This window comes from Stegostoma tigrinum, chromosome 18 (assembly GCF_030684315.1).
Source record: "Stegostoma tigrinum isolate sSteTig4 chromosome 18, sSteTig4.hap1, whole genome shotgun sequence".
NCBI lineage: Eukaryota > Metazoa > Chordata > Chondrichthyes > Orectolobiformes > Stegostomatidae > Stegostoma > Stegostoma tigrinum.
The window spans coordinates 56,129,757-56,154,816 of record NC_081371.1 but is presented as its reverse complement, the minus strand read 5'-3'; the positions used below and the strand labels follow the sequence as shown (position 1 = coordinate 56,154,816).

General features: G+C 39.3%; 1 protein-coding gene across 1 annotated transcript in view; it reads right to left on the bottom strand.

The window, feature by feature from the left end:
• The window catches only part of rpap3 (RNA polymerase II associated protein 3), a 54,006-nt gene that overhangs the window by 4,629 nt on the left and 24,317 nt on the right, over positions 1-25,060 (bottom strand). The window contains exons 9-15 of the mRNA XM_059652556.1: positions 23,463-23,584; positions 21,614-21,684; positions 20,121-20,225; positions 13,442-13,665; positions 9,340-9,541; positions 3,588-3,685; positions 475-575 (exon numbers count right to left, since the gene is read on the bottom strand). Coding sequence (XP_059508539.1) covers positions 475-575; positions 3,588-3,685; positions 9,340-9,541; positions 13,442-13,665; positions 20,121-20,225; positions 21,614-21,684; positions 23,463-23,584 — 923 coding nt within the window. The remainder of the gene's footprint in view (positions 1-474; positions 576-3,587; positions 3,686-9,339; positions 9,542-13,441; positions 13,666-20,120; positions 20,226-21,613; positions 21,685-23,462; positions 23,585-25,060) is intronic.

The following is a 25,060-nucleotide window of genomic DNA, read 5'->3' as shown; positions in this document are numbered from 1 at the left end:
CCTCGATGTTGTGCCGACCTGTCATACCGATCTGAAGCCCATCTAACCTACTCTATTCCACATACGTCCATATGCTTATCCAAACACGACTTAAATGTACTTAAAGTTGGCGAATCTACTACCAAATTGGCAAATTTACTACCGTATACTTTAGTTATAATCCAGAGGGTGCCATTTTCAGTTCAAATGGTCTAAATAAAAAAGAAACTGCTACTTAGTGGACAAAACCAAAGTAATTGGTTGCTCTGAGCAGTCTTCTCACTTTTTCTAAGCATGTGGAGTTGATTTCTGATCTCACATCCAAAGCCTCTTCTGTAATAATGCACTGGAGGGTGATAAAGGCCAGGTGGGCTGTGGGAAAAGCCTAAGACTCATGTGAGCAAATTATCAAAGGAGACACCAGGCTTAATCCAATCATCATAAAAGAATACAAGTGGATCATAATAAAGACTGTAGCTGCTAAATGTAGCTTACCTTGTCTTTCTGATTCCGACATAAACATTACCGCCATATCAAATCTTTTCACGTTTGCCAAGTTCCTTAGAACATCTAGAATTAGGGAAGGTTCCTCAAATCTGTGTAATTCAATGGAAGAGGAACAATGTTTTCTCAATTTGATTCATCATTGTGATTAGTTTAAACTTCAGGAGCATAAAGTAACACTTCATTATTGAAGTAATATTCAGTGAATGTAAAAGATATTTCACGATTACATTGGAATGGTATTAGAAAGCAAAGCGGAGTATTAAATTTGACAGTTAAAAATTTATGCAGTACATCACACTTTCTGGATATTGGAGCATCTCACTTCATTAATATATTGACTTTACGCAGCATTGAATATAAAACGTATTTTCCCTTGCTTAAGACAGACAGTCCTCAAGGCCAACTACAGTATTTTGCAGGGCAAAGGCTAATATACTGGTTTTACAACCACAATATATTCCTTGAATTTAAAACTGTAATTTGTTCTTCCAGATTTTATGAAAGGCCTAAGGATAGTTATCTGGATCTTATGGGAATTAACATTATAAAGATTCTATTAAAACATGCATAAAAACCTGTGTCTAGCAGTGAAAGAACTGTGTATCAATATGCAGAGTGTGTGGTATTTATACATAATTTAGCATACATGTCGCAAAAAATTCCAAACTTCACATTTTAAGAATTCTCTGTTGATAAAATCAAAGAGTTAGTGAGCGAGTAGGGCTGGAAGAGGGGATGGCAGGAAATACTATAGAATGAAGGCACATGGATCTGATTGTTTTGAAGGGTGAGTTCAGTTTGCATTGTGTCTTGCACTCATCAGGATAATTTCACAAGAGATACTTCCATTAAGGGATAAGCTTTTTGTACTGAATGAGAAGAATGTGTTGATTAGTTGGCGAGTGGACTCTTTGTTGTACCAGAATTTCTGTTATATGCTTTAAGTTAACTAACAGAATTTGTGCAAAATGAAGTTGAGCTTGAACACAATTTCTGTGGAACAAAACATTTCAGTAACAACTGCGATATCAATTTTGGCAAATGCTTTCCACTACATTTTTCATACTTCACAACGATTGTTTTTGAGATTTCTCTGGAATGAAATTGCCAATCTAATGCTGCATCACAGCATGTGAACTTGTGCTTTTTTCAGGATGGACAAATAAAATGTAACTTTATACAATTCCAATGTAATTTAAAAAGTAAAAACATAACAATACTAGAATAAAGCAACAATAATTACCTGGAAAAGATAGTTCTTTAATCCCTAACTGAAATAAAAGCAGGAGGGATAAAACTGAGAATTACACACCAGTTTGCCCCACATCAATAAAGAGAAAACAAACGTGAGCAAGGAAGTCACATCACAGGTGCACAAGCCTTTGATGAGGCCAAACACAGTTCTGAAAGAGCACTTTTGATGCCCTTACTCAAAAGATATAGATCTGTTGATGGCCAGTTAGTTATTATTCTAGTGTAACTAGCAGCTGTGAATCTTCCCACACCACCCCCCCACCCCACTCCCGAACTCCCCTCCACCCAAATCATAGTACCTTCCAAAAGAATTGTCCAGAAAACTGAATTTTCTACTGAACAATTCCATTCTGCCAGGCACTTTTGAAAATTTCCATTCAAATCAGTGACTGAATGGTTTTGATTAACGGAGTAAAATAGTTACTCAGAAAAATTACAACTATTACATGGTCCAACTATTCAACTGATTTCTCACCGAACTTCCACAGTCCTTACCAGGACCCTACACGCCCAGACTGGATACGCCAACCACCATCCCCAACCCAATTCCCTCATCATCCAACCAGTTATCCCCCACTGACTCTAAACGTTGTATCCTTGTTGCCGGTCATCTATCCCCTATCTACATGGTTTTGCCTAGTAAGTGCAAATTGGACATTTTCCCATTTACTTTGCTGATAACATTTTCACTGTCAAACTGCTGACTTGCAATTAGCCAGAATAAAGCATGGGTGATTTGATCAAAAGCATCAAATTAACAGCCAACTGACAGTGCATCTGAATAAGTTTAAAGAATCCCAGTAGCTGCAATGTGTACACAGGAACTACCCAGGATTTATTGTGATGTTCAAGAAAGCAACTACTAACTCAGAGCAAGATAATAAAATGTGAGGCTGGATGAACACAGCAGGCCAAGCAGCATCTCAGGAGCACAAAAGCTGACGTTTCGGGCCTAGACCCTTCATCACCTCTGATGAAGGGTCTAGGCCCGAAACGTCAGCTTTTGTGCTCCTGAGATGCTGCTTGGCCTGCTGTGTTCATCCAGCCTCACATTTTATTATCTTGGAATCTCCAGCATCTGCAGTTCCCATTATCTCTGATACTAACTCAGAGCAACTTGTTAAGAGAATTCCTGGCAGTCTTCCCTTTGATTCAGCTGCTGCATTTGGCAAGTAGTTATTAACTGTAAACAAAACCTCATATTAAATCATACATCTCTGCAACCATAGAAGTGTTTTAGACATCTTCATCTAGAGTGACACAATATCTTTTGGTAGCAGGGTGCAAGAAGTCTGACCAAAATTACAATACTGTGTTATAATAAGATACTGCTACATAAACAGAGAAATACGACAAAATTTCATGTTTTGGCAATGTAATCTAAATTATGATAAAACATAGGTCTCAAAGAACCAATTCCCATTAATGTAGGCTAAATGCAATGACTTATAATGCTTTGCAACAGGAAAAATTTGGCTGCGCAGAGTCAGGAAGCCATAAGAAACAACTGCAACAGGTTGCATTCATACAGTGATTGTAACATAGAAGGTTGCCCAAGAGATGTTTAAACTAAGCATAACAAATCAAAACCTAGATGCGAAACCCATAAAGGAGATACCAGGGTGGTTAATAGTTTGGTCAAAGACCCAGAGTTTCTTTAAGAAAGGAGGCAACAAAATTACGTTAAGTGGAAAAGCAGTATTCTGATGCATTATAGAGTATCTGCAGATTTCCGAACAATCCAAGTGTGTTTTTCAAGCTACATGGTTTCCTAGTTACCACATTCACAGTATAATGACGACAGCAAACTAGGCTGACTGGTAAATTGCAAACTTAAAATTGCTTACCTGATGTACGAATCATGAAAGATTCTTAAAATGTGATTTAGAATATCAGGTTCCAAAGACTTCTGAAACAGTTGTGTATACAAAGAGGGCTCAATTTGCTATTTGCAGGAGCAATAAAAGCAAGACAAAAAAGTAATTAGCATATTGCTCTGGACTGGAACTAAATTTTAACCTTGGTTCTAAAACCATGTCTTCTGTTAAACCACTCGAAAGAAAAGTTCAGATCATGCTCACAGAAAAAAACGTTTAACAACTATAAAATAAACAGCCGACAACTTGAACACTCATCAAGTTTTCACATGAGCAGATCACTCCCAGAGTAGTTCAAGATCTAAGCTGTAGTTGAAGGTGAAAGTTATTTATTTCTCTGCTCTGAATCAAAGGACAGACTTTCAGCTCCTTATGTTCCACAATACCTTTGTAACTGGACAACATTCACAACTAAGGCTCACATATAAATTTTGTTGTAGCTGCAGAGAAGTCTGAAATCCCATGTAGAAAAACCCTTTACACAAGGGTATATCCAGTTGGACATAGTGCTAATAAGCAATTATTGTCCATGGGAAAAGAATGCTGCACTGAGTAAATAGGTCAGAAAGAGGAACACATTGAAGGGGCAAAAATAAAATCCCAATGATCATTTAGGAAACAGATTCTTCATATTGGAACACAATGTTGAATTCCTTCAGTATGTCCAACCGAAGCAAAAGTTCTTGCTCATAACTGAAGTTATAGTGTTGATTTGCAAATTGTCATTTACATAAAGGATTTGATTGGGCATATAGAAGGCATAGTTAATAAGTTTGCAGACATCAAAATTGGTGGCATAAGGAAGGAATTTTTCAAAGATTACTAAGGGATTTTGATCAAATGGTTCAATGGGCTGAAAAATGGCAAATGGAGTTCAATCTGGGTAAGCATGAGGTTTTGCATTTTGGTACAACAAACAAGGATAGGGCTTATATTATTAATGGTAGGCCCTTGGGTAGTGTTATAGAACAGAGGGACCGAGGGATGTAGGTACATAATTCTTTGAAGTTTGCATCACATACAGAGAAGGTGGTTTTAAAAAAGTGTTTGGGCATGCTTGCCTTCATTGCTCATTCCTGTGAGTGTAGGAGTTGGGACATCATGTTGAGGTTGTACAGGACATTGGTGAGGCCTCTTCCAGAATACTGTGTCCATTCTGGTCGCCCAGTTGTAGGAAGATTATTAAAAGCTGAAGAGGATCCAGACGATATGCACAAGGATGTTGCCAAGTATGGAAAGTTTGAGTTATATAAAAAAAACACTTGATAAGGTGGCAGAGTGGCTCAGTAGTTAGCACTGCTGCCTCAGATTTGATTCCATCTTTGAGCAACTGTCAGGGTGGATTTTGCGCATTCTTCCTGCATCTGCATGGGTTTCCTCCCACAGTCCAAAGATGTGCAGGTTGGGTGGATTTGCCATGCTAAGTCACTCAGTATTCAGGGATGTGGAGGTTACGTGGGTTAGTCATGGGAAATACAGGGTCACAAGGACACGGTAGGGGGATGGGTTTCGGTGGGATGCTCTTCCGCAGGTTGGTGTGACACATTGGGCTGAATGACCTGCTTCTACATTAGGGATTCTACGTAGAGATTCTAAGGCTGGGGCTTCTTTTTGACAGGGATATAGGCAGTTGACCCCTCATAGAAGTTTATAAAATAATGAAGAATATAGACAGAGTTAATGGCAGTTGTCTTTTCCTTAGGATGGGGGGGCTTCAAAATTAGGGGGTACATTTTTAAGGTGACAGGAGAAAAATTTAAACAAGACATGAGAAGCAAATGTCTTGCACAGAGGGTGTTTCATGTGTGGAATGAACTTCCTGAGGAAGTGGTGGATGTGGGTATAATTACAATGTTTAAAAGACATTTGGAAACATACATGAATAAGAAAGGTTTGGAGGAATATAGGTCAGGAGCAGGCACGTGGGCCTAGTTTACCCTGGAATTATGTTTGGCATGGACTGGCTGGACCAGAGGGTATGTTTCTGTGCTGTGTGACTATGATTCTATGATTATATTAACTGATTTTTAAAAAATCAACTATAATAATTAAGTACACAATTATCAATTAGTTTAAGTCATCCTTAACATCTAAAGAAAATACTCGGCAGAAGAAGAAATGCAAAGAGTTGATGGATGGTGGGGCAGAAGGAAGGTTAAAGAACAGTTTAAAAAAAAATGAAAGTTTTCAAGTGACTTTTCAAGTGGCTTCAGGGAGGGAAGTGGTGGATGACAACGTGGCCATGTTGAAGGAAAGAGATACAGACAACTGAGTTATTGCAAATACAGTAGCAGCCTCTGATTGCAAAGCATGAGTACTGCAAGCCTCTTTGTCAGAGGAGCACTGAATATGTAGAGGGCCATAAAGCAGTAAGAATTTGATGGGATGTGCTAGGGCAGGTCAATGGAAGCATCTGAAGGTGAGAACAAACATTTCCGAAGTCTGGGCCATGGGAAGCTACTGAAACTCTTTTTGAAAGCAAATCTTTGTGTGGCTATGAAGACATACATACTCAAAGTATTTTGGTTTCTCAAAGTAACTTGCTTCCCAGTGGTCCTTCTTTGAGCTTTCAAGCTCTGAACAGAACTTTAGATCTGCTGTACTCATCAACTTGTATTGGTGCATGCTCATCATATTACCCCAATAATTGTCATATTAATCCAAAAACAACAATTCCCCAATATTGAAATGAATTGATATCAAGGCTTTATGAGTACATGCGTATTATTCAGGTCAGTGTTCATTTTGCGACGAGTGACTGTTTCACTTGGCAAGCCTGATACTTTAGCACAAGTCAGAGTACCTGGCAGGCAGATCACGAAGCAACCTTTTTAAATCTATATTTTTTGCGCCTTTTTTATATTCACTCATGGAACATGAGCATTGCTAGTTGGCTAGCATTTACTACCCGCCCGTAGATGCCCCTTCAGAAGGTGGTGGCTAGCTGCCTTCTTAAACTGTTGCAGCTCATGTGCAGTAGACTGACCTACAAAGCTCTGAGGGAGGGAATTCTAAGACTTTGACCTAGCACCAGTGAAGGAAGGATGATATATTTCCAAGTAAGAACGATGAGTGGCTTGGAGGGGAACTTGCAGGTGGTGGTGTTCCTATGTATCTACTGTTCTTGTGCTTTTAGATAGTTGTTGTTTTGGGTCTGGAAGATGCTGTCTAATGAGCTATAGTGAACTTCTGCACTGCATCCTGTAGATAAGCAAACACTGCTGCTGCTGGTGGAGGGGGGATTGAATGCGTCTGGGTGTAGTGCCAATCAAGTGGGTTACTTTGTCCAGGATGGAGTTTGGAGGAACTGTACCATCCAGGCAAGTAGGGAGCATTCCATCCCCCTCCTGAATTGTGCCTTGTATATGATAGACCAGTTTTGGTGAGCCAGGAGGCGAGTTACTCCCAACTAGGGAGTATTCCTAGCCTCTGACTGAGGAACACTGCAAAGATATCTAGAGTCGGGATAACTGATCTCCAAACAACCACAACCATCTCATGCGCTAGGTATGACTCCAAACAGTGGATAGTTAGCCCCCTGATTCCCATTGATTCAAAGTTTTGCTACAGCTCCTTGATGCCCCACTTGCTCAAAAATAGCTTTGATGTCAAGGGCTGTCACTGTCACCTCACTCTGGAATTCACTCTGGATGGTGACTGGCCAAGTTGGATTTATCCTGCTTTGTACATGCAGGGCATTTCGGGACAATTTTCCACATTGTCGGGCAGATGGCAGTATTGTAACTGTACTGAAGAGCTTGGTGGAGGGAGCAGCAGATTCTGCAGCACAGGTCTTCCACACATCCAACATTGATGGAATGTTGTCAGGAACCATAGCCTTTGCATTACCCTCAACCATTTCTTGACAGCATGTGGAGTGAATCAAATTTGTTGAAGTCCGATCTATGATGCTGGGGATCACTGGAGGAGGCAGAGATGGATCATCTACTTGGTACTTCTGGCTGAAGATGGCAAATGTTTCAGCCTTATCTTTTGCCCTGTTTTGGCTCCCCTTTTATTGAGCATGTGGACATTTGTGGTGCCTCCTCCTCCAGCGAGTTGTTTAATTGTGCACCAGCACTAGTGACTGGACGTGACAGGACTAGAGCTTAGATCTGATCCGCTGGTTGTGTGGTCACAACTCTGTGTGACTTGCTACTTATGCTGTTTGGCATGCATTTTGTTGACAAACTTGTTCACTCTATCCTGGCTTCTCACTATTCTGAATGTTTCAACAAGACTCACCAAGCCCCCATCCTTCTAAACTTCATTGAGTACAGACCTAGAATCCTCAACCATGATCAAAGTGCTCACAGTATTCCGAAAACAGCATGCAAACTGTTTGGTAATTTCACCAGGCTGACATCACATTTTCAGGTGCACCTGATGCAGCTCCTGCCATGCCCTCCTGCACTGTCCATTGAACCAGGGTTGATTCCTGGACTTGGTAGGGATGGTTGAGTGGGGGATATGACAGCCCTAATAAACCTGTTAACAAACTTGAAATCTGTTAGAATTCTTTGGGGAGGTAACAAGAAAGTTAGGCAAAAGAGGGCCAGTAGACCTGAACTATTTGGATTTATAGAATGAGGTTGCAGATTATGTTCGAGTACAATTCTGCCACCGTTGATAGCCTAAGGCGGCTCATGGAAGTCCAGTCTTGAGTCGCTAGATCTGTTTGAAGTCTGCCCCATTTACACAGTGATAGTGCCACACAACACAATACAATGGAGGGTATTCTTATACTGAAGGGATTTCATGTCTATAAGGACATTGCAGTGGTCACTCTTACTGATACTGTCAGGGACAGAAACATCTGCAGCTGGCAGATGGTTAAGACTGTGGTCAAATATGCTTTACCCTCTTGTTGATCCCCTGACCACCTGCCACAGACCCAGTCTAGCAGCTATGTCCTTTAGATTTAGTGGAATTTAAATATTAACATCCAGTCCCGCAGTAAGACATATGCTCATATATATGTGAACAGTCATTTTTAAAAATCATTCAGTGATGAAATAGTCAACCAATATATTACTCAGGTCATGAACTGAAGTTTTATACGTAAAACGTAACAAGTTTGACAAGTGGGAGAATCAGAAATTTCAGCAAAATAGCAGACACTGCAGTTCTATTTTCGATGGTAGCCGCAAAGACACGAGGGAGGTGCTGCCCTGAATTTATTGAAAGGAAAGCCTATTCGGGAAAATGATGAAACAGCAACAGGAGTTTCTGGGGGTAATTTGGAAGGCACAGCAAAAATTCATCCAAAGGAAGGGGAAATATACTAAGGGGAGGACAAGGCAACCATGGACGACAAAGGAAGTCAATCTTAACTCTACACTACAGCTACTTAGTTCCACTTTCCTACATCACATTATGTTCTTACGTATATATCTAATTCCCTCCTAAATTTCATGACAAATTAGGCTCAATAGCCACATCTGATAACACATACTAAAGTTCACTGAGCTAGAAGAAAAAAATCCCCTTTGAGTACTAATCCTAAATTTATGTGCAATTGTAAATGCAATTGTTTACTCTTCACTTTCACAAATCTCTTTGCAATGTTAATATCCTATTAAATATCCTTAATCTCTTCCAAAACACATACTTTTTTAAAAAAGGCAAATACAGACATTTTTTGAAATGATTACTGCTGAATGATTTTCAAGTTAAAATTAGCATTCAAAACACACAGTCAAATAAACGCTTCCATATTTACCTTTATGTATTTATATAACATCTCTGGGTAGTTTTTCAGTTTGCGGAGGTCTGCTTCAAGTTGAAAGGCGTTGGCAGGAGCTTGAGGGACAATCACAGAATGAGAAAAAAGAGGCACTTCAACTTTCTTCATTTCTGCTGATTTCTCTACAGCAGCAGCATTGGCTGTAATGGATTGCTTGTCTGATACAACATGATGTCCTCTGGAAAAGATACAGTTTTATTGAGCAAAACTGCTTGAAAGTCAATACAATCCATTAATGTACTGCAGATGCTGGAGGTTTGAAATGAAAACATGCAATTGTGTCACTCTTAAGCAGTTGAATAGCAATATGGGAAAACAGTTCACTTGATTGGAAATCAATTAATCACCTCAAACATTCAGTTACTTTATCACCATCCCAACGAGGCACTAGCAGACACCAGCTAACTCAAAAACACAGAAAAACAAGGACAACAGCACAAAACTCCAAGTCACATAGTATCCTGACTTGGGAATAGATTGCTCGTCTCTCAGAGTTTTTGCTTCAAAATCCAAGAACTTCAATTGAACAGCATTTAGACAGTACTGTTACTGCACTGGTTCAGTAAGGAAGCTCACTGTTGCCATACAGGACAATTCAGGACTGGCAGTAAATGCTAACCATGCTAAGTACTCACATTTAATAAATAAAATTAATATAAAGTTGTAGTACATTTACATTGTCATGAAGGACTTCAAGATCACCAATCGTGGTTGTAAATATGAAAATTTAATCAGACATCTTCAGTAAAGCAAATGCCATAAACTTTGAAAGTATCTAGTAGAACAAGACACTTTTTGCCTAAAGCATATGCATTGGAAATTTTTATGTCATATGGTTCTTAGGTTTCTTTTGGGGAAAGATATGAAGAGACAGGTAGCAAGGAGACATTGTTGTGCTAATGTGGGCAAAGGTAAATGGGCATGAGAAGTCTGATTACCTTTGTAGTCAGAAAGTTGAGATTTCTTGTCTGGAACTAGGTTTGCGCATATTACAATGGAAGGAACTGCCCAGGTAACTTCAGGCCCCTTCAATGATGTGGTAAAGAACAAAGAACAAAGAACAAAGAAAATTACAGCACAGGAACAGGCCCTTCGGCCCTGCTAGCCTGCACTGATTGAGATTCTCTGTTTAAACCTGTCACCTATTTCCTAAGGGTTGGTATCCCTTTGCTCCCTGCCCATCCACGTATCTGTCCAGATACATCTTAAAAGACACTATCGTGTCTGCGTCTACCACCTCCGCTGGCAACGCGTTCCAGGCACCCACCACCCTCTGTGTAAAGAGCTTTCTACGCATATCTCCCATAAACCTTCCTCCTCTCACTTTGAACTCACGAGCCCTAGTAATTGAGCCCCTCACTCTGGGAAAAAGCTTTTTGCTATCCACCTTATCTATATCCCTCACGATTTTGTAGACCTCAATCAGGACCCCCCTCAATCTCCGTCTTTCTAATGAAAATAATCCTAAATTACTCAACCTCTCTTCATAGCTAGCACCCTCCATACCAGGCAACATCCTGGTGAACCTCCTCTGTACCCTCTCCAAAGCATCCACATTCCTTTGGTAATGTGGGACCAGAACGGTATGGAGTACTCTAAACATGGCCGAACCAAAGTCCTATACAACCTTAACACGGCCTGCCAACTCTTGTACTCACTACCCCGTCCGATGAAGGAAAAACATGCTGTATGCCTCTTGACCACTCTATTGACCTGCTTTGCCACCTTCAGGGAACAATGGACCTGAACACCCAGATCTCTCTGAACATCAATTTTCCCTAGGACTTTTCCATTTACTGTATAGTTCGCTCTTGAATTAGATCTTCCAAAATGCACCACCTCGCATTAGCCCGGATTGAACTCAGTCTGCCATTTATCTGCCCAACTCTCCAATCTATCTATATTCTGCTGTAATCTCGGACAGTCCCCTTCACTATCTGCTACTCCACCAATCTTCGTGTCTTCTGCAAACTTGCTGATCAGACCACCTACACCTTCCTCCAAATCATTTACATATATCACAAACAACAGTGGTCCCAGCACAGATCCCTGTGGAACACCACTGGTCGTAGGTCTCCGACTTAAGAAACCCCCTTCCACTACTGCTCTGTCTCCTGTTGCCCAGCCAGTTTTTTTATCCATCTAGCTAGCACAACCTGAACCCTATGCGCCTTCAGTTTCTCCATCAGCCTGCCATGGGGAACCTTATCAAACACCTTACTGACACGTATATGACATCTACAGCCTTTCCCTCATCAATCATGCAAGATTTATTCAGGAGTGCAGGCAAGTCTTTTTATTCATTAAATAGGGTTCACTGAAAGACCATTGTTGAGCAGCCATTTTGAAAGATTAAAGGACTAATTAATGATTGTTAGAAGTGTGTGACAAATCAGACCGAACGGGTATCCTCTTTGCTACAATTCTCAAGTACAGTTGACTACATATCCTAACAAAATATGGCCTTTTTTTTTAGAAAACTTATGATATTCATTTCCCAAAGGAGACAATCCTCAGGTAGTTAGAAGATCCCTTAAATTTTAAATGTTACCAATGAGGCCTCTAAATACAATGCTCAAAAGGTAGCTTCTGATCAAACAATGCAACAAAATGCTTAACATCTGTTTAATTATAGCATTTTAGATTCTGAAGCAAATAATTACGACAAAAATTTCAAAAAGGAAACTATTTCAGTAATATACCTGTTGAAATGAATTTAGTTAGACAGCTGGGATAATCTATGTAAAATAACACCAGCACGTGGTTTTTCTAGGCAATATTAAGACACTATTGAGCCTTCCAATGAAAATCCAAAAATAATTCAATTTTAAGACTGTGAGGTCCTCCAGTAAATCCACCAACATGGAAAGAAACATTGATAAATTACAATGAAAGGTCATTGATCTAAAATGCTAAGTATTTCTCTCTTGCCACAGACACTGCTTCTAAATATCACTAGAATTTTCAGTTTTATTTCAGATTGCTAGAATCAGCCATAATCTGCTTTTAATTCAGTAATAGACCTGTTCCAACATTTTCAAAAGAGGTTTTGTAATACCAGGGGTAGTATCCCTACCTCTAAGATGCAAGCTTTGCATTCAAGTCCTACACCAGGACTCTGACAAAAACAAGCGCGTTCATAATATGGCAAAATAAGTTGACAATCAACCTGCAAATCCTTCCAACATCATGGCAATGGTAAAAGCTAGAGAATCTTGGTCAGAGTTAATAGGAACTGCAGATGCTGGAGAATCTGAGATAATAAAGTATGAAGCTGGATGAACACAGCAGGACAAGCAGCATCTTAGGAGCAGAAAAGCTGACGTTTCGGGCCTAGACCCTCCCAAGATGCTGCTTGGCCTGCTGTGTTCATCCAGCTGTACACCTTGTTTTCATAGATCCTGGTCAGCTAAGTGGTGGCAAGAACTCAGGGGCCCCTATATTACTATCCTTTACAAAATGCAAAGGAAAGGCAGGCAAACGTAATGTTTCTATTTGGTTTATGCTTTAGGGATTTGAAGAGATACTGATAACCAAACCATTCTGATTATACAATGCTGTATTTAAAAAATACAAATGAACAACAGTGAATTAAAAGCAACCTCTACTGAAAATTGTATGCACCCACAAAGTTTTAAGACAATTAACATGCAAAAATACACAATATTTAAGTTCATTGTCCTCCGAATCCTTATCAGCATTTGCTTAAATCTGCATCTTACAGCATTGTACTAAAACATATCAATGCAAATTTGTGAATTTAACACATACTTTTAAATTAAATGTGTTACTCTAAAACAACAGAAAGCCTAGGGAATTTTCACTAGAAGTTCTATCAATATCCCTCTATGGGAAACCTGTATTCCACACACGGAATTTGTTCGATTTGTTTATTTTCCCTCTCAAGGGAAGCCGTCTTTTCTTGAAAACCATTTATTTATGGCTCTATACCAACATCAAGAATAGTCACTTCAATGATAAACTAGGAACAGAGGGAGATGATTGCTTATTGAACTCAACCCCAGGAAGAGCTGAAGTTATAAACAGCATCAGTTTTTTTTTGTAACTGTCAACATACCTCTCTTCAACTTTATGTATTTTGGCATTGGGTGCTTCAACAGTTGGCACAGGACAGTCATCAGGTGTGTTTTTCTCCTGAATTTTATTAGTTTCTTCGACTGCCGATACCATAGTTGATGGTTTCGCTGCAAGATCAAAAGGGAAACTGACTGCAGCTGCTTCCTTCTTAGTATTAATCACTGTATCTCCAACTTCTTCAATAGCAACTCTTAATAGGGGTTTCTTGAAAAGAACATACACAAAACATATTAAGACAAATTAAAAGAATTTAACCTGAACTTGCAATGAAAAGCATTTCCCCTGCAATAATAAGACAAAAGATTACTTCCTCTCTATTGATACAAGATATTCAGGTTTGCGGTGAAAATATACGTTTGTTACCCTAATAGTAAAAGGCCTTTATTATTGAGGCTCTTGTGGTGCAGGGCAAGTAATCTGACTAGTGGGTTAGAAGGTCCAGGTTCAAATCCCACACGCTTCAGAGGCTGTATAAATCAGTTGATTACAAATTAATTAGAAGTCCATCAATTTGGAAAAACAAGCTTAATTAAATTTACCAACTCAATTATAAAGTAAAAACTGAAAGAACTGCGGAGTCTCGTGACTTCATGTCAGGAGAACACAGCGCTGTCCTTCCTTTGGTAAGGAGACTACAACTCTACTCCAGATTTGACCATGCCAATGCACAACATAATTGGTGCAAGACTTACAAAGTGCAGTAATTACTGATTACTCGGAATAGTAACTTGCGCACAGCCCATGCAATGAAATAAATGAGGCTATCTGCTCTACATGATGGTACAGTGATAAATGTTAGCCAGAAAATCCAGGAGAACTCTCCTGCTTTTTAACAAGAACAAAAATTGCTGGAGAGCTGCAGATGCTGGAAATCTGAAGCAAAATTAAACCTTTGGAGTAACTCAAATCTGACAGCGTGTGCGTGGAAGAAAAGCAGAGTCCGCCTTCATTCAGTGTTCTGATGAACGATCACTGGACTCAAAATGTTGATACTGCTTTTTCTCTACAGACACTGCCACACCAGCTGAGTTTCTCCAGCAATTTAATTTTGTTTCAGATTTTTAGCTCTCAGTTCTTTGTTTTATCTCTTTTTTCAAAAAAACCTCCAATAATGTCAGTGTCTTTTACATCCTTTGAAATGCTAGGTTTGGCCTCATTTTAACATCATAAAAAGTAAAAGGCATCTCTTTCTTCAGTACTGCATTTTTTAGAAAGAGACTGAAATTCTCAGCCTTCTGACTCAGTGTACAGACCACTGAGCAACTTATTGCCAGTTTTAATTTCATACTTAAGTAATATATTCTTCAAGGATTTAATTATCACTAAAATTGATGGAGCAGAGAAACAAAAATGAGGAGTACATTTGCATCTTGGAACTTACAAGGAAAAGGGCCAAGTCCTTATTTCTTTCTTGCTATGACTGCACTGGAGACTTTTCCAACTCCGTCTTCTGATAAAAGTTACAAACTAAAATAGCAAGATTCATCTAAACCGTAGTATCTATGATTCTTCATTTTTGACAATGAACAGTTACTGTACCATAGAACCAAGACAATCAAAATGTCTCTGAAAAGAATTAATCTGCAATTTTTTTGCGGGTTTATACATACAAATTAGAAGGAGTAGACAATTCACACCCTTGACGATGCGTCAACCATTTGACAAGATCATGCCGATTTGATTGTGGCTTCACTCCTGATATTCATTCTCTCTCCTGTCTTCAACCTATGTCCTTCAACTCCCTTGTCAATTTGAAGATCTACTAAACACAGCCTTACAAATATTCAAGACTTTGCTCTCTGGGCAAGAGAATTCTGCAAACCAATAATCTCAGTTTAAATGGAAGATCCCTTATTGTTGACCTTTGTCCTTCAGTTCAAGTTTCTCCCATACAGCGAAGCAACTTTTTAGCACCCATCCTGTCAATTTATCCCAGAATCTTACATGTTTCACTAAGAACAACTCTCATTCTTCCAACCTTCACTGGATATTGAGATAACCCCTTCATTCCAGTTCAGAAACCCTCTCTGCACTGCTGCTATAAGGAAATATAAATTGAGGAAGTTTGGACACAGTTGTAGTATAGGGACTATACCAGGTTTTTTTTTAAAACATCACAAAGGAACAATCATATGTTCACTCATTGGTAAATACAAGGCCATGTGACTTTTGGAGAAGCGATATTTGATACCTTTGAGACACAAGCAGGCACCAGGTGCCTCTGGGTTGCAAAGCTGCCAAACAGCAGCTAGTGAAGTTGTAGTGCGTCATGGAACAGAGAATGGGCTATTACACTCAGACCTTCAGAAAGTTTGTAAGCAAAGACAGCTCTCTCTTTATCTCTCAGAGTAGGAGCAAGTACTAGCAGTGACTGGCATTATCATCAAAGACGCAGGTGGCAGACAAATGCTGGCCCAGTCAGGGACACCCATATTCCATCAACAAATTTTAAAAACTCAACTATTCCCCTGGAAGGGTCGGGTTGCATGTATTATAGGGTCACATAATCAGTCAGCTATATAACTGAGTCAAACATGACCTTATCCTTGCCAGCTGTTCAGTTACATTTTTCAACAAACAGCAGTATCGTAGATTGTAAATCCAAGCCTAGAGAGATGGTCCCTACTCCTCTACAGTAATGTCCTTTACATTTGTAAGGTTCAATTCACCAGCTGCTGCTTGGCCTTCTATAAATGTCAATTGAATTTCTCCCATCACACAGAGTAAAGCTTGAAAGCAAAAAACATTTATCATCTCTTTATTATCATTCCCAAAATGTTATGATAAAAGTAATACAAAGACAATTATAAAGGTCTAGAGCCATGTGTGCATCTGTGTGAACATTTACAGCAAAATTGTAGTTTCAAGCAGAGGTGCAAACTTTCCACATTCATTTCAAAAGACCATATGATATTTGTTCAGATTACCACCAGCAATGCCTCATTGTATTAGCTACTGCTGCCACTATGTGGCACGTGGTGAGAGTTGTTTTAAGGGCTACCACCAATCCTCGTTTTTCTAAACTAGGTCTAGTACCCGCTTTATTACCAATGATTGAGGACAGATCACATGAGTCCAAATAAAAGAGGTATTACCTTATTCACCAAACTGATTTATTCAATAACAGCAACAAATATAATGTACATTACTGGTCATGTATAGTTACTAAGGCTTCTCAGAAACATTTGATTTCTATGAAGGCTACTGCGCAACTTTACTGGCTCCACCCAAAGGGTGCAGGTAATACAACTTCTTTATCAACTCTTTCAGAATTATTATTCCGCATGACACATGGAGGTCTGCAGATTTTTCCAAGTAGCTTTGTTTGTTGTAACTTGTATATCATTCAACTATGAATTCAAGCTATTCAAATGGAAAGCAGATTGCCTTTGTTGTGCAAGATCTTCCAGAATTCAAGTTAGAGAATATCAATAAGACATGAAACCTTAACCTTATTGAGATGACAAAGCACTGAACAAGTTTACCAAAGTTTAAAATGCAAGCATTTACAGACAAATATCAGGACTAGAGATGCACAATATTCATTTGACTGAATCAACTCTAAAGCGATGAAGATTATTCGATTTTAACTCATACTGAAGCAGACTATACAGTGAAAATCATTCTCTTTACCACCAAAAATCCCAATGGCAATGAGACTGGATAAATCAGATCCCACAATGAAGCCTGCTTCATTTTTCATTTTGTTTACTGTGGTCACTGAATATATTCACAAGAGGCTGCCAAAGTACTTTTAACAAAATAACCAACATTTAATACACAGAAGACAAAAGGCAAATTATATTATCTAAAACTATCAAAATGATTTATTACAGGCATTAGAAAGTAAGAATCATCCCTTTTACTTTAGCAAAACCCTTGAAGATTCTCAATCCTCAGGTGAAGATTCAAACCTACCACCAAGCTAAAACATTTTGGTCAGGGGCATGGTTGGTAATTTGCTCCTTTTAGAGAAACTTGTGTGCATTAATTTATGCATTAGTTAATTTCTCTTCACAAGTACCTTTAAACAAACTGTTAACTCAATTTTCTCATAACTTAACATGGGTTCAAGTCTTCAGCAACTTTGTGGGATGTCTTCCTCTCTGACATCTCCACAATGTTCTGCTTCTAGAGTTTGTTCCCACCCTGATTTTCTCAGAACTGCTTAGAGACTAACAGTGCTTTTGTTCTTAAAGACCTCTTTGCACAAATCTGTTTCTGGCTCTCAAACTCTCAGTTGCAAAACTCAAGTCAGCAAACATCTCAGCAATTATCATCCCAAATGGCTTGCTGGTTATTTAACTAAAATCATAATGACTTCTTGTAAAAACATGCTGTTTTGAACTTGTTCAAAATTACTTTCTGCCTTTCAAAAGTCAGGCATTTACAGAACTCTCTTTTTTTCCCTCTAATTAAAAGCACAAGCTACAAACCTCCGTCTCACATTTCACAACAACAGGGACAATTCCAATCAGTTCAGTGAGAAAAATGCCCCGCAAAACATCTTGTCAGCGTAGTAGTACTGACAGTATATAAAATATATTCCTTTTTAAAAATCTATGAAATGATAATTCAGTCCTGTTGCTCAATTCCCTCATGGGGACAGTGAGTCAGCTCTCCCCAGGGTACATGGTTGAGAAATCCCCGGGCTCTATTCAGTGATGGATTAGCTGTTGCCCCAAGTTACAGCATGGATTGGTCAGTATTGCTCTGTGCTGGAACTAAATTCTACATTTCAAATGGGAATTTCTAGACTTGTGATAAATAAGGAATTACCACTTGCAGAACCAAATCAAAGACACAAAATCAGGAGGTGCTACAACCCAAAAATGTCATTAGATCACCAAAGTGGTAAAGTGTCTTTTGAGCAGTGCAGAATACACTGGAAAGCTAAAGGAATGCTGACCTTTAAAATCAGAGGGCTAGAGTGGAAGGATGCAGAAGTTAAGCTGCATAATGCAATATCCTGGTTAGTCCCTCCTTGGGACGCTAATAGCAAATCTGGGCACCACAGCTTAGGAAGATATATTGGCCTTTGAGAAAGTATAATGTGGGTTGACAAAAATGATAACCGCTGCAGTCCAGGTATGAGGAGAGATTCTATAAATTAGGCCAGTATGCTTCAGAATTGAAAAGACTAAAAGGGTGATCTGATCAAAGTCTTCAATATATTAAATAGGAAAAGACAGGGTAGTTAAAGATAAACTATTGCCACTGGTTGGGGATTCTAGAATTGGTGGCATAGTCCGAGAATTAGGACCAGGCCATTCTGGAGAGAGGTTAGAATTCACTTCCATAGGCAAAGGGTGGTAGAGGTTCTGGAAATTTCTTCCTCAAACAGGAGTTGAATCTAGATCCATTAAATCTGAGATAGATTTTTTTTGTTCAAAGTGTTAAGAAATATAAGCCAAATGCAGGTATATGCAATTAGGCCACAAATCAGCCATGGTCTTACTGAATTACCTACTTCCGGTCCTGTGTTCCTAATACGTGGTGGGGCAATGGGTAAGTTGGTGGGAGAGTGCACTGCTGAACTTATTACAGAAAAACACAGAAATGAACAGTGAGAGCTGAAAGCAAAGTCTCAGGGAAATTTACAGCAGATATTAGAGTAAGAGAGGAGCAAAAACAAATTTGCTGGAAAAGCTCAGCAGGTCTGGCAGCATCTGTGAAGGAAAAAACAGAGTTAATGTTTCGGATCCAGTGACCCTTCCTCAAACCTGATAATTGATAATTGATAATTGATTATCTTTAGACAAAAACTATCAATTATCAGGTTTGAGGAAGGGTCACTGGACCTGAAGCATTAATTCTGTTTTTTCCCTTCACAGATGCTGCCAGACCTGCTGAACTTTTCCAGCAAATTTGTTTTTGTTAACAAAGCGTGGAGCTGGATAAACACAGCAGGCCAAGCAGCATCTCAGGGGCACAAAAGCTGACGTTTCGGGCCTAGAGCCTTCAGAGGGTCTGATGAAGGGTCTAAGCTCGAAATGTCAGCTTTTGTGCTCCTGAGATGCTGCTTGGCCTGCTGTATTCATCCAGCTTCATACTTTATTATCTTGGATTCTCCAGCATCTGCAGTTCCTATTATCTCTGATCACAGCTTTTTGTTTTAAATTCCTGGTTAACAGCATCCACAGTTTTTGTGGTTTTTATTGGAGTAAGAGAGTTGAACAGGGAGGATATCGTTGAGAAAGATTGGAGTTGATGGTAGTCTAATAAATGTAGAAGATCCCCAAATATTTTACATACTTAAAATGTCACAGGACAAATATCAACTCTGAAATTGGAAAAAAGTTGTCTTTTTATGGGGAAGTCATTGCTTATTAAAATGCTTCATTAATAGTCACTATGGGGTCGGCACAATATCGAGGGCCGAAGGGCCTGTACTGTGCTGTAATGTTCTATGTTCTTTATTCTATGTTAGCTTTCTATAATTTTGAGAAATTTTACTTCGCTTTTCTCTGCAAGTTGTGTGAGAATGCTTTGTACGTCCTATGAACTTAACTAGAAATAAAATATTAAATGCAATTTAAAGTAAGTTGAATAAATACATAAGGTTGGCCCACATATATACAATATGTACATACACAAACTATAATCAGCTGGTAACAAAGGCCACCTTTGATACTAAACTTAGACGGTTCAAAACTTACAGTAGATCTCAGATGGGGTGGCTTATCGATTGGTTTGATTATTCTTTGACCTTTGCTGCTTGTTGAAGATGTCTGTTGTGTTGGAACCCCTTGCAAAGCCAAGTCCTTAAATGTAAGGTAAATATTTGAAATGTATCTCAAAACTCATGATTGTTGTAAAAATTAAACTGACACTACTTCCAGCCGTTTTCTGGCACTGGCCCACTATTTATCAGATTTGTCAAATTTAACTTCACAGCATCTTAAAATGGATTGAAAATCAAATTTCTGTATTGTTATCACTAGTCTGTCACACAATTTTTAATCTCTATACGCAGTCCTCAAATCTTAACTTGCACGACTCTACACAATGCTAACAACAAAAAAAAGTTAAAGACAATCAATGAACAACTGTTTCTCAACTTGTCACTTGGGAAATCCAGCTAAATTAGCATTACTATACTCAAAACAATTAATCTTCTCTTTACATATTCCAAATGAATTTAATGTATCAATATAATTTTCACTAGCCAACATCTTACATTTGTGTAGAGCACAGATAAAAATTAAATGTCATGGAGCACATCAAGTAGAGCATAATTGAACAAAACATGACTTTGATCCATATGAAACAATAGATCAGATGAAGTTGTGACGAGTTTGTAACCATTTACTAAGTTTTTTTTCCCTCTCTGTCCATGTCAATGATAATTGAGCATCCTATTTCTAATCTGATCAAGTCATTTTAACTTTATCCTGCTGTCTGCGTTTCAGAAGTATGCATTGTCCGGGTAACTATCTTAAAATACAACAAAGGAATGGACAAGAGTGATGTCTTTCCTTTAAATGGAATTCTACATCAGCCGAATAGGTGCTGTGGACAGAAAAAGCTAAGCTTTTTCTCCCACACAGTCCCTGCTCTGGTTTAATGTGCATTGAGTTTAGATATCTCATGGCGAGTTACCTTTTCTGCTCCCATGTGAGCAAGTGCTACCTCCAAGAGCTGCTGTCCTTATTTGGTCCAGATACTGTCACTGAAGGGTTAGAGGGATGGTGATCTCACCAGGGGCAGGGTGCCAGCCTTCAGAGATCAGTGACAGATTGGAGAAAGCAGTTGAGCAGTATTGGGAATCCAAATGTTAACACAACAGCCTAAGCTGATAAAATAGTGGCAGAAGCATGGAGTGGCTATTAATCGAGCACTTAAGTCTCAATTAGCAATTTGGTGGGCAGGTAGTCTGATCCCTCCTCTGCATATTTACAAGCAGCAGTAAAGGTGGGAGGGGTCTGGACAGGCACCAGGAAAAGTGCCCATGACATTTTACAGGTACCCACATCCCACCTCAAATCCATTTGGGAGTGTAAAATTCCGTTTGTAAACTGAATTCCCAATGTACCCAGTAGGTCCTTATTGCTTCTTATTTTATTGTAACAGATATAGGTTCGTATACTGTTCTCTTCAAATGATTTAATTCTCCCATGTAATCTTTACCCAAAGATAATACCATACATACCTTGTTTATCTTTCCTAGCTCAGTTAAAGCTTGTTTATTTCCTGGTTCCAGCAACAGTACCATTTCAAAATCTAGCACGATCAAAAAGAGAATGCAAGAATGAACGGTCAACATTACTGATACCCGAGAAAATTGAGGGTACTATTTTTTGTTCACTTAGGCCAGTACATGCCAGTAAAGTGTACCAGTGCAGATATGATGGACTGAAAACCTAATTCTGTGCATAGGTATCTCTGTCTACCATGAGTGACAATGGTTATACATCACTTGAGGACACCATCCCTAAACTTGAACCAAGGTGAGGGCAGGCCTCCATGAACCATTGCAGCTGTTTCAGGGATTGTGCTCATAACAAGGGCAACATCTAGCCAAGATAACAAAATGTGAGGCTGGATGAACACAGCAGGCCAAGCAGCATCTCAGGAGCACAAAAGCTGACGTTTCGGGCCTAGACCCTTCATCAGAGAGGGGGATGGGGAGAGGGTTCTGGAATAAATAGGGAGAGAGGGGGAGGCGGACCAAAGATGGAGAGAAAAGAAGATAGGTAGAGAGGAGAATATAGGTGAGGAGGTAGGTCAGTCCAGGGGAGACAGACAGGTCAAGGAGGCGGATGAGGTGGTAGGTAAGAAATGGAGGTGTGGCTTGAGTTGGGAGGAAGGGATGGGTGAGAGGAAGAACAGGTTAGGGAAGCGGAGACTGGCTGGGCTGGTTTTGGGATGCAGTGGGGGGGAGGAGGGGAAGAACTGGGCCGGTTTTGGGATGCGGTGGGGGAAGGGGAGATTTTGAAGCTTGTGAAATCCACATTGATACCATTGGGCTGCAGGGTTCCCAAGCGGAAGAGGAGTTGCTATTCTTGCAACCTTCGGGTGGCATCATTGTGGCACTGCAGGAGGCCCATGATGGACATGTCGTCTGAGGAATGGGAGGGGAAGTTAAAATGGTTCGCGACTGGAAGGTGCAGTTGTTTGTTGCGAACCAAGCGGAGGTGTTCTGCAAAGCGGTCCCCAAGCCTCCACTTGGTTTCCCTAATGTAGAGGTAGCCACACCAGGTACAATGGATACAATATACCACACTGAACATCTAGCCAATTTAGCTAACTGACTCCCAATCCATCATAAGGAAATACTTCAAGTATTAATGAAATAAATGTTAATGAACAAATTGAAACAAAATTCATGAAGCAAAATATCAGCGAAATGCTACTCACATTTCTGAAACAATGAAACAGAAAAACAAGAAAATCATTAGAAATTTGAGATTTAAAGGTGTCAACACTGAATACAACAGGAGACTATAGTTGCAACCAATGGGCTTAGTACAAAATTACGTTTATAGGAAGGATTTTAAGTTCGGTCTCTGAAACATGCCAAATAAATAATCCACTGAATGACTTATGACCATTTACAACTTTAAACTGATCGTCTTAGGTTATTTCATTGCGAGCTTAGACACATTAAAAGGAATGTATTTACAAATTATGATTTAATGGATATGCAAAGGGATATTCAGCTCAAAAATTACAGTCAGCATTTAGACTTTCAATGACATGGGTACTGTGCATGTGTCATTCTGTATACATCAGTCTATGCTTGACAGCTGAGAGTGCAAAGAAGCATAAAGTCAGTTTCAATTAGTCTCAAAATAATGCCAATGAGAACTGGTGCAGTGTAACAGTATTTATTTCAAAGGCCCTCCCTTCTTCTGACTATTATCTCCCACCCCATTGCACCAGTCTTTGATACAATGTAATACAGGCCCTTGTTCAAGAAATCAAAGTTATAAATGCTATACAATTTTCTCCAACAAATAAAACAAAATTCTGTTCTACAAGCTTTGAAGTAATCTCACCTTCTTTCGCTTCCTTCATCTTCCCTTGGCACATTCTGGCAGTTCCCCTTCGTGCAAATGCCTTGGAGTAGGTATTATCCAGTGAGATTGCCTGGCTGCAATCAGCTTCTGCCTCTGCAAATCTGAAATATTTATAACTGGTTCAGAACTGTCATGAACAACTATGACGGAAAACATATTGCTTTCATTAACATTACATTAGGAATATGCTGCATTGGCTAAGTTTGGCCATTTCAGCATCTATCAATGTCAAGTGACGTTTCAGGCCTAGACCCTTCATCAGAAATGGCGGAGGGGAAGAGGGTTCTGAAATAAATAGGGAGAGAAGGGAAGGCGGATCGAAAATGGATAGAGGAGGAGATAGGTGGAGAGTAGGCAGACAAGTTAAAGAGGTGGGGATGGAGCCAGTAAAAGGTGAGTGTAGGTGGGAAGGTCGGGAGGAGATAGGTCAGTCCAGGGAGGATGGACAGGTCAAGGGGGCAGGATGAGGTTAGTAGGTAGGAAATGGGGGTGCAGCTCGAGGTGGGAGGAGAGGACAGGTGAGAGGAAGAACAGGTTAGGGAGGCAGGGACAAGCTGGGCTGGTTTTGGGATGCGGTCGTGGCAGGGAAGATTTGGTTGCTTTAGCAAAGTGGGGAAGTTGCAATGAAATGACCTCGACATCACAATAACCATCTTATCTGATTCTGCTGCTCATCTCGCCATCACACATGTTACATAGCGCAGAATTGTAGCAGCATCTGTCTCTGACTAAGATTTAAAATACCCATTCTTCGTTAAACATCTTTTTTAAACCTACTTCTAATGTTGTTCTGAATATTTTCTATGTTAAGATACAACATAACTGCAATTTACTCTCATTGTTCAAGTGCAATTCCAGGATATGTGTTCATATCATCAATTGAAACTCTGAAGTAATATTGAAAAAGAGATGATTTGCTCGCAGGTTTGGTAAACACAGCCGCTAGCGGGACAATATTGCTGTTTTAGAATCATAAACATTGAAGGCACAGAATAGTCAGCACATTTGCTGAAAAATGGTTATCCAATGTGAAAAGGTAAATCATTATGTGAGTAATAAAACTTAATATAGCTTTGCATAAAATACTTTCCTCTATTTATTTTCAGCTAAAAGTGAGATATATTACTGAAACAACCTGCAAGCTATTCAGTTGCCTGTCTGCACACTGAGAAAAATTTCTACATATTGATTGTATGATGAATTTGTAAGATCTGTATATTGTCTCATGTTCCGTATTAGCATGCTGAGTACTGTGCTTGTTTTAAATGGTGCAGAACTTGTTGTTAGTTCTTGTGCTGTTACCAATAGATAAATGTGCTTTGACCATCTAGGATATGATTGATCCTTTGATTACTTTCTAACGCCTAAGGGCTATCTACGTCATCACCTAACAATCATTGCAAAACAGAGCAAACTTATCTGTTTTACAAAACAGAGTTCATAAATAGGCCATGGTGCAATATAGGTCTAAGCGGTTAGAACTTTTTATACTACTAAAAATTATTTCTGCGAGAACTCCTAGGAAAAAGCATTTCAAGTATTGTTCATTCAGCCCCACACTTTGTTTTCTCAGATTT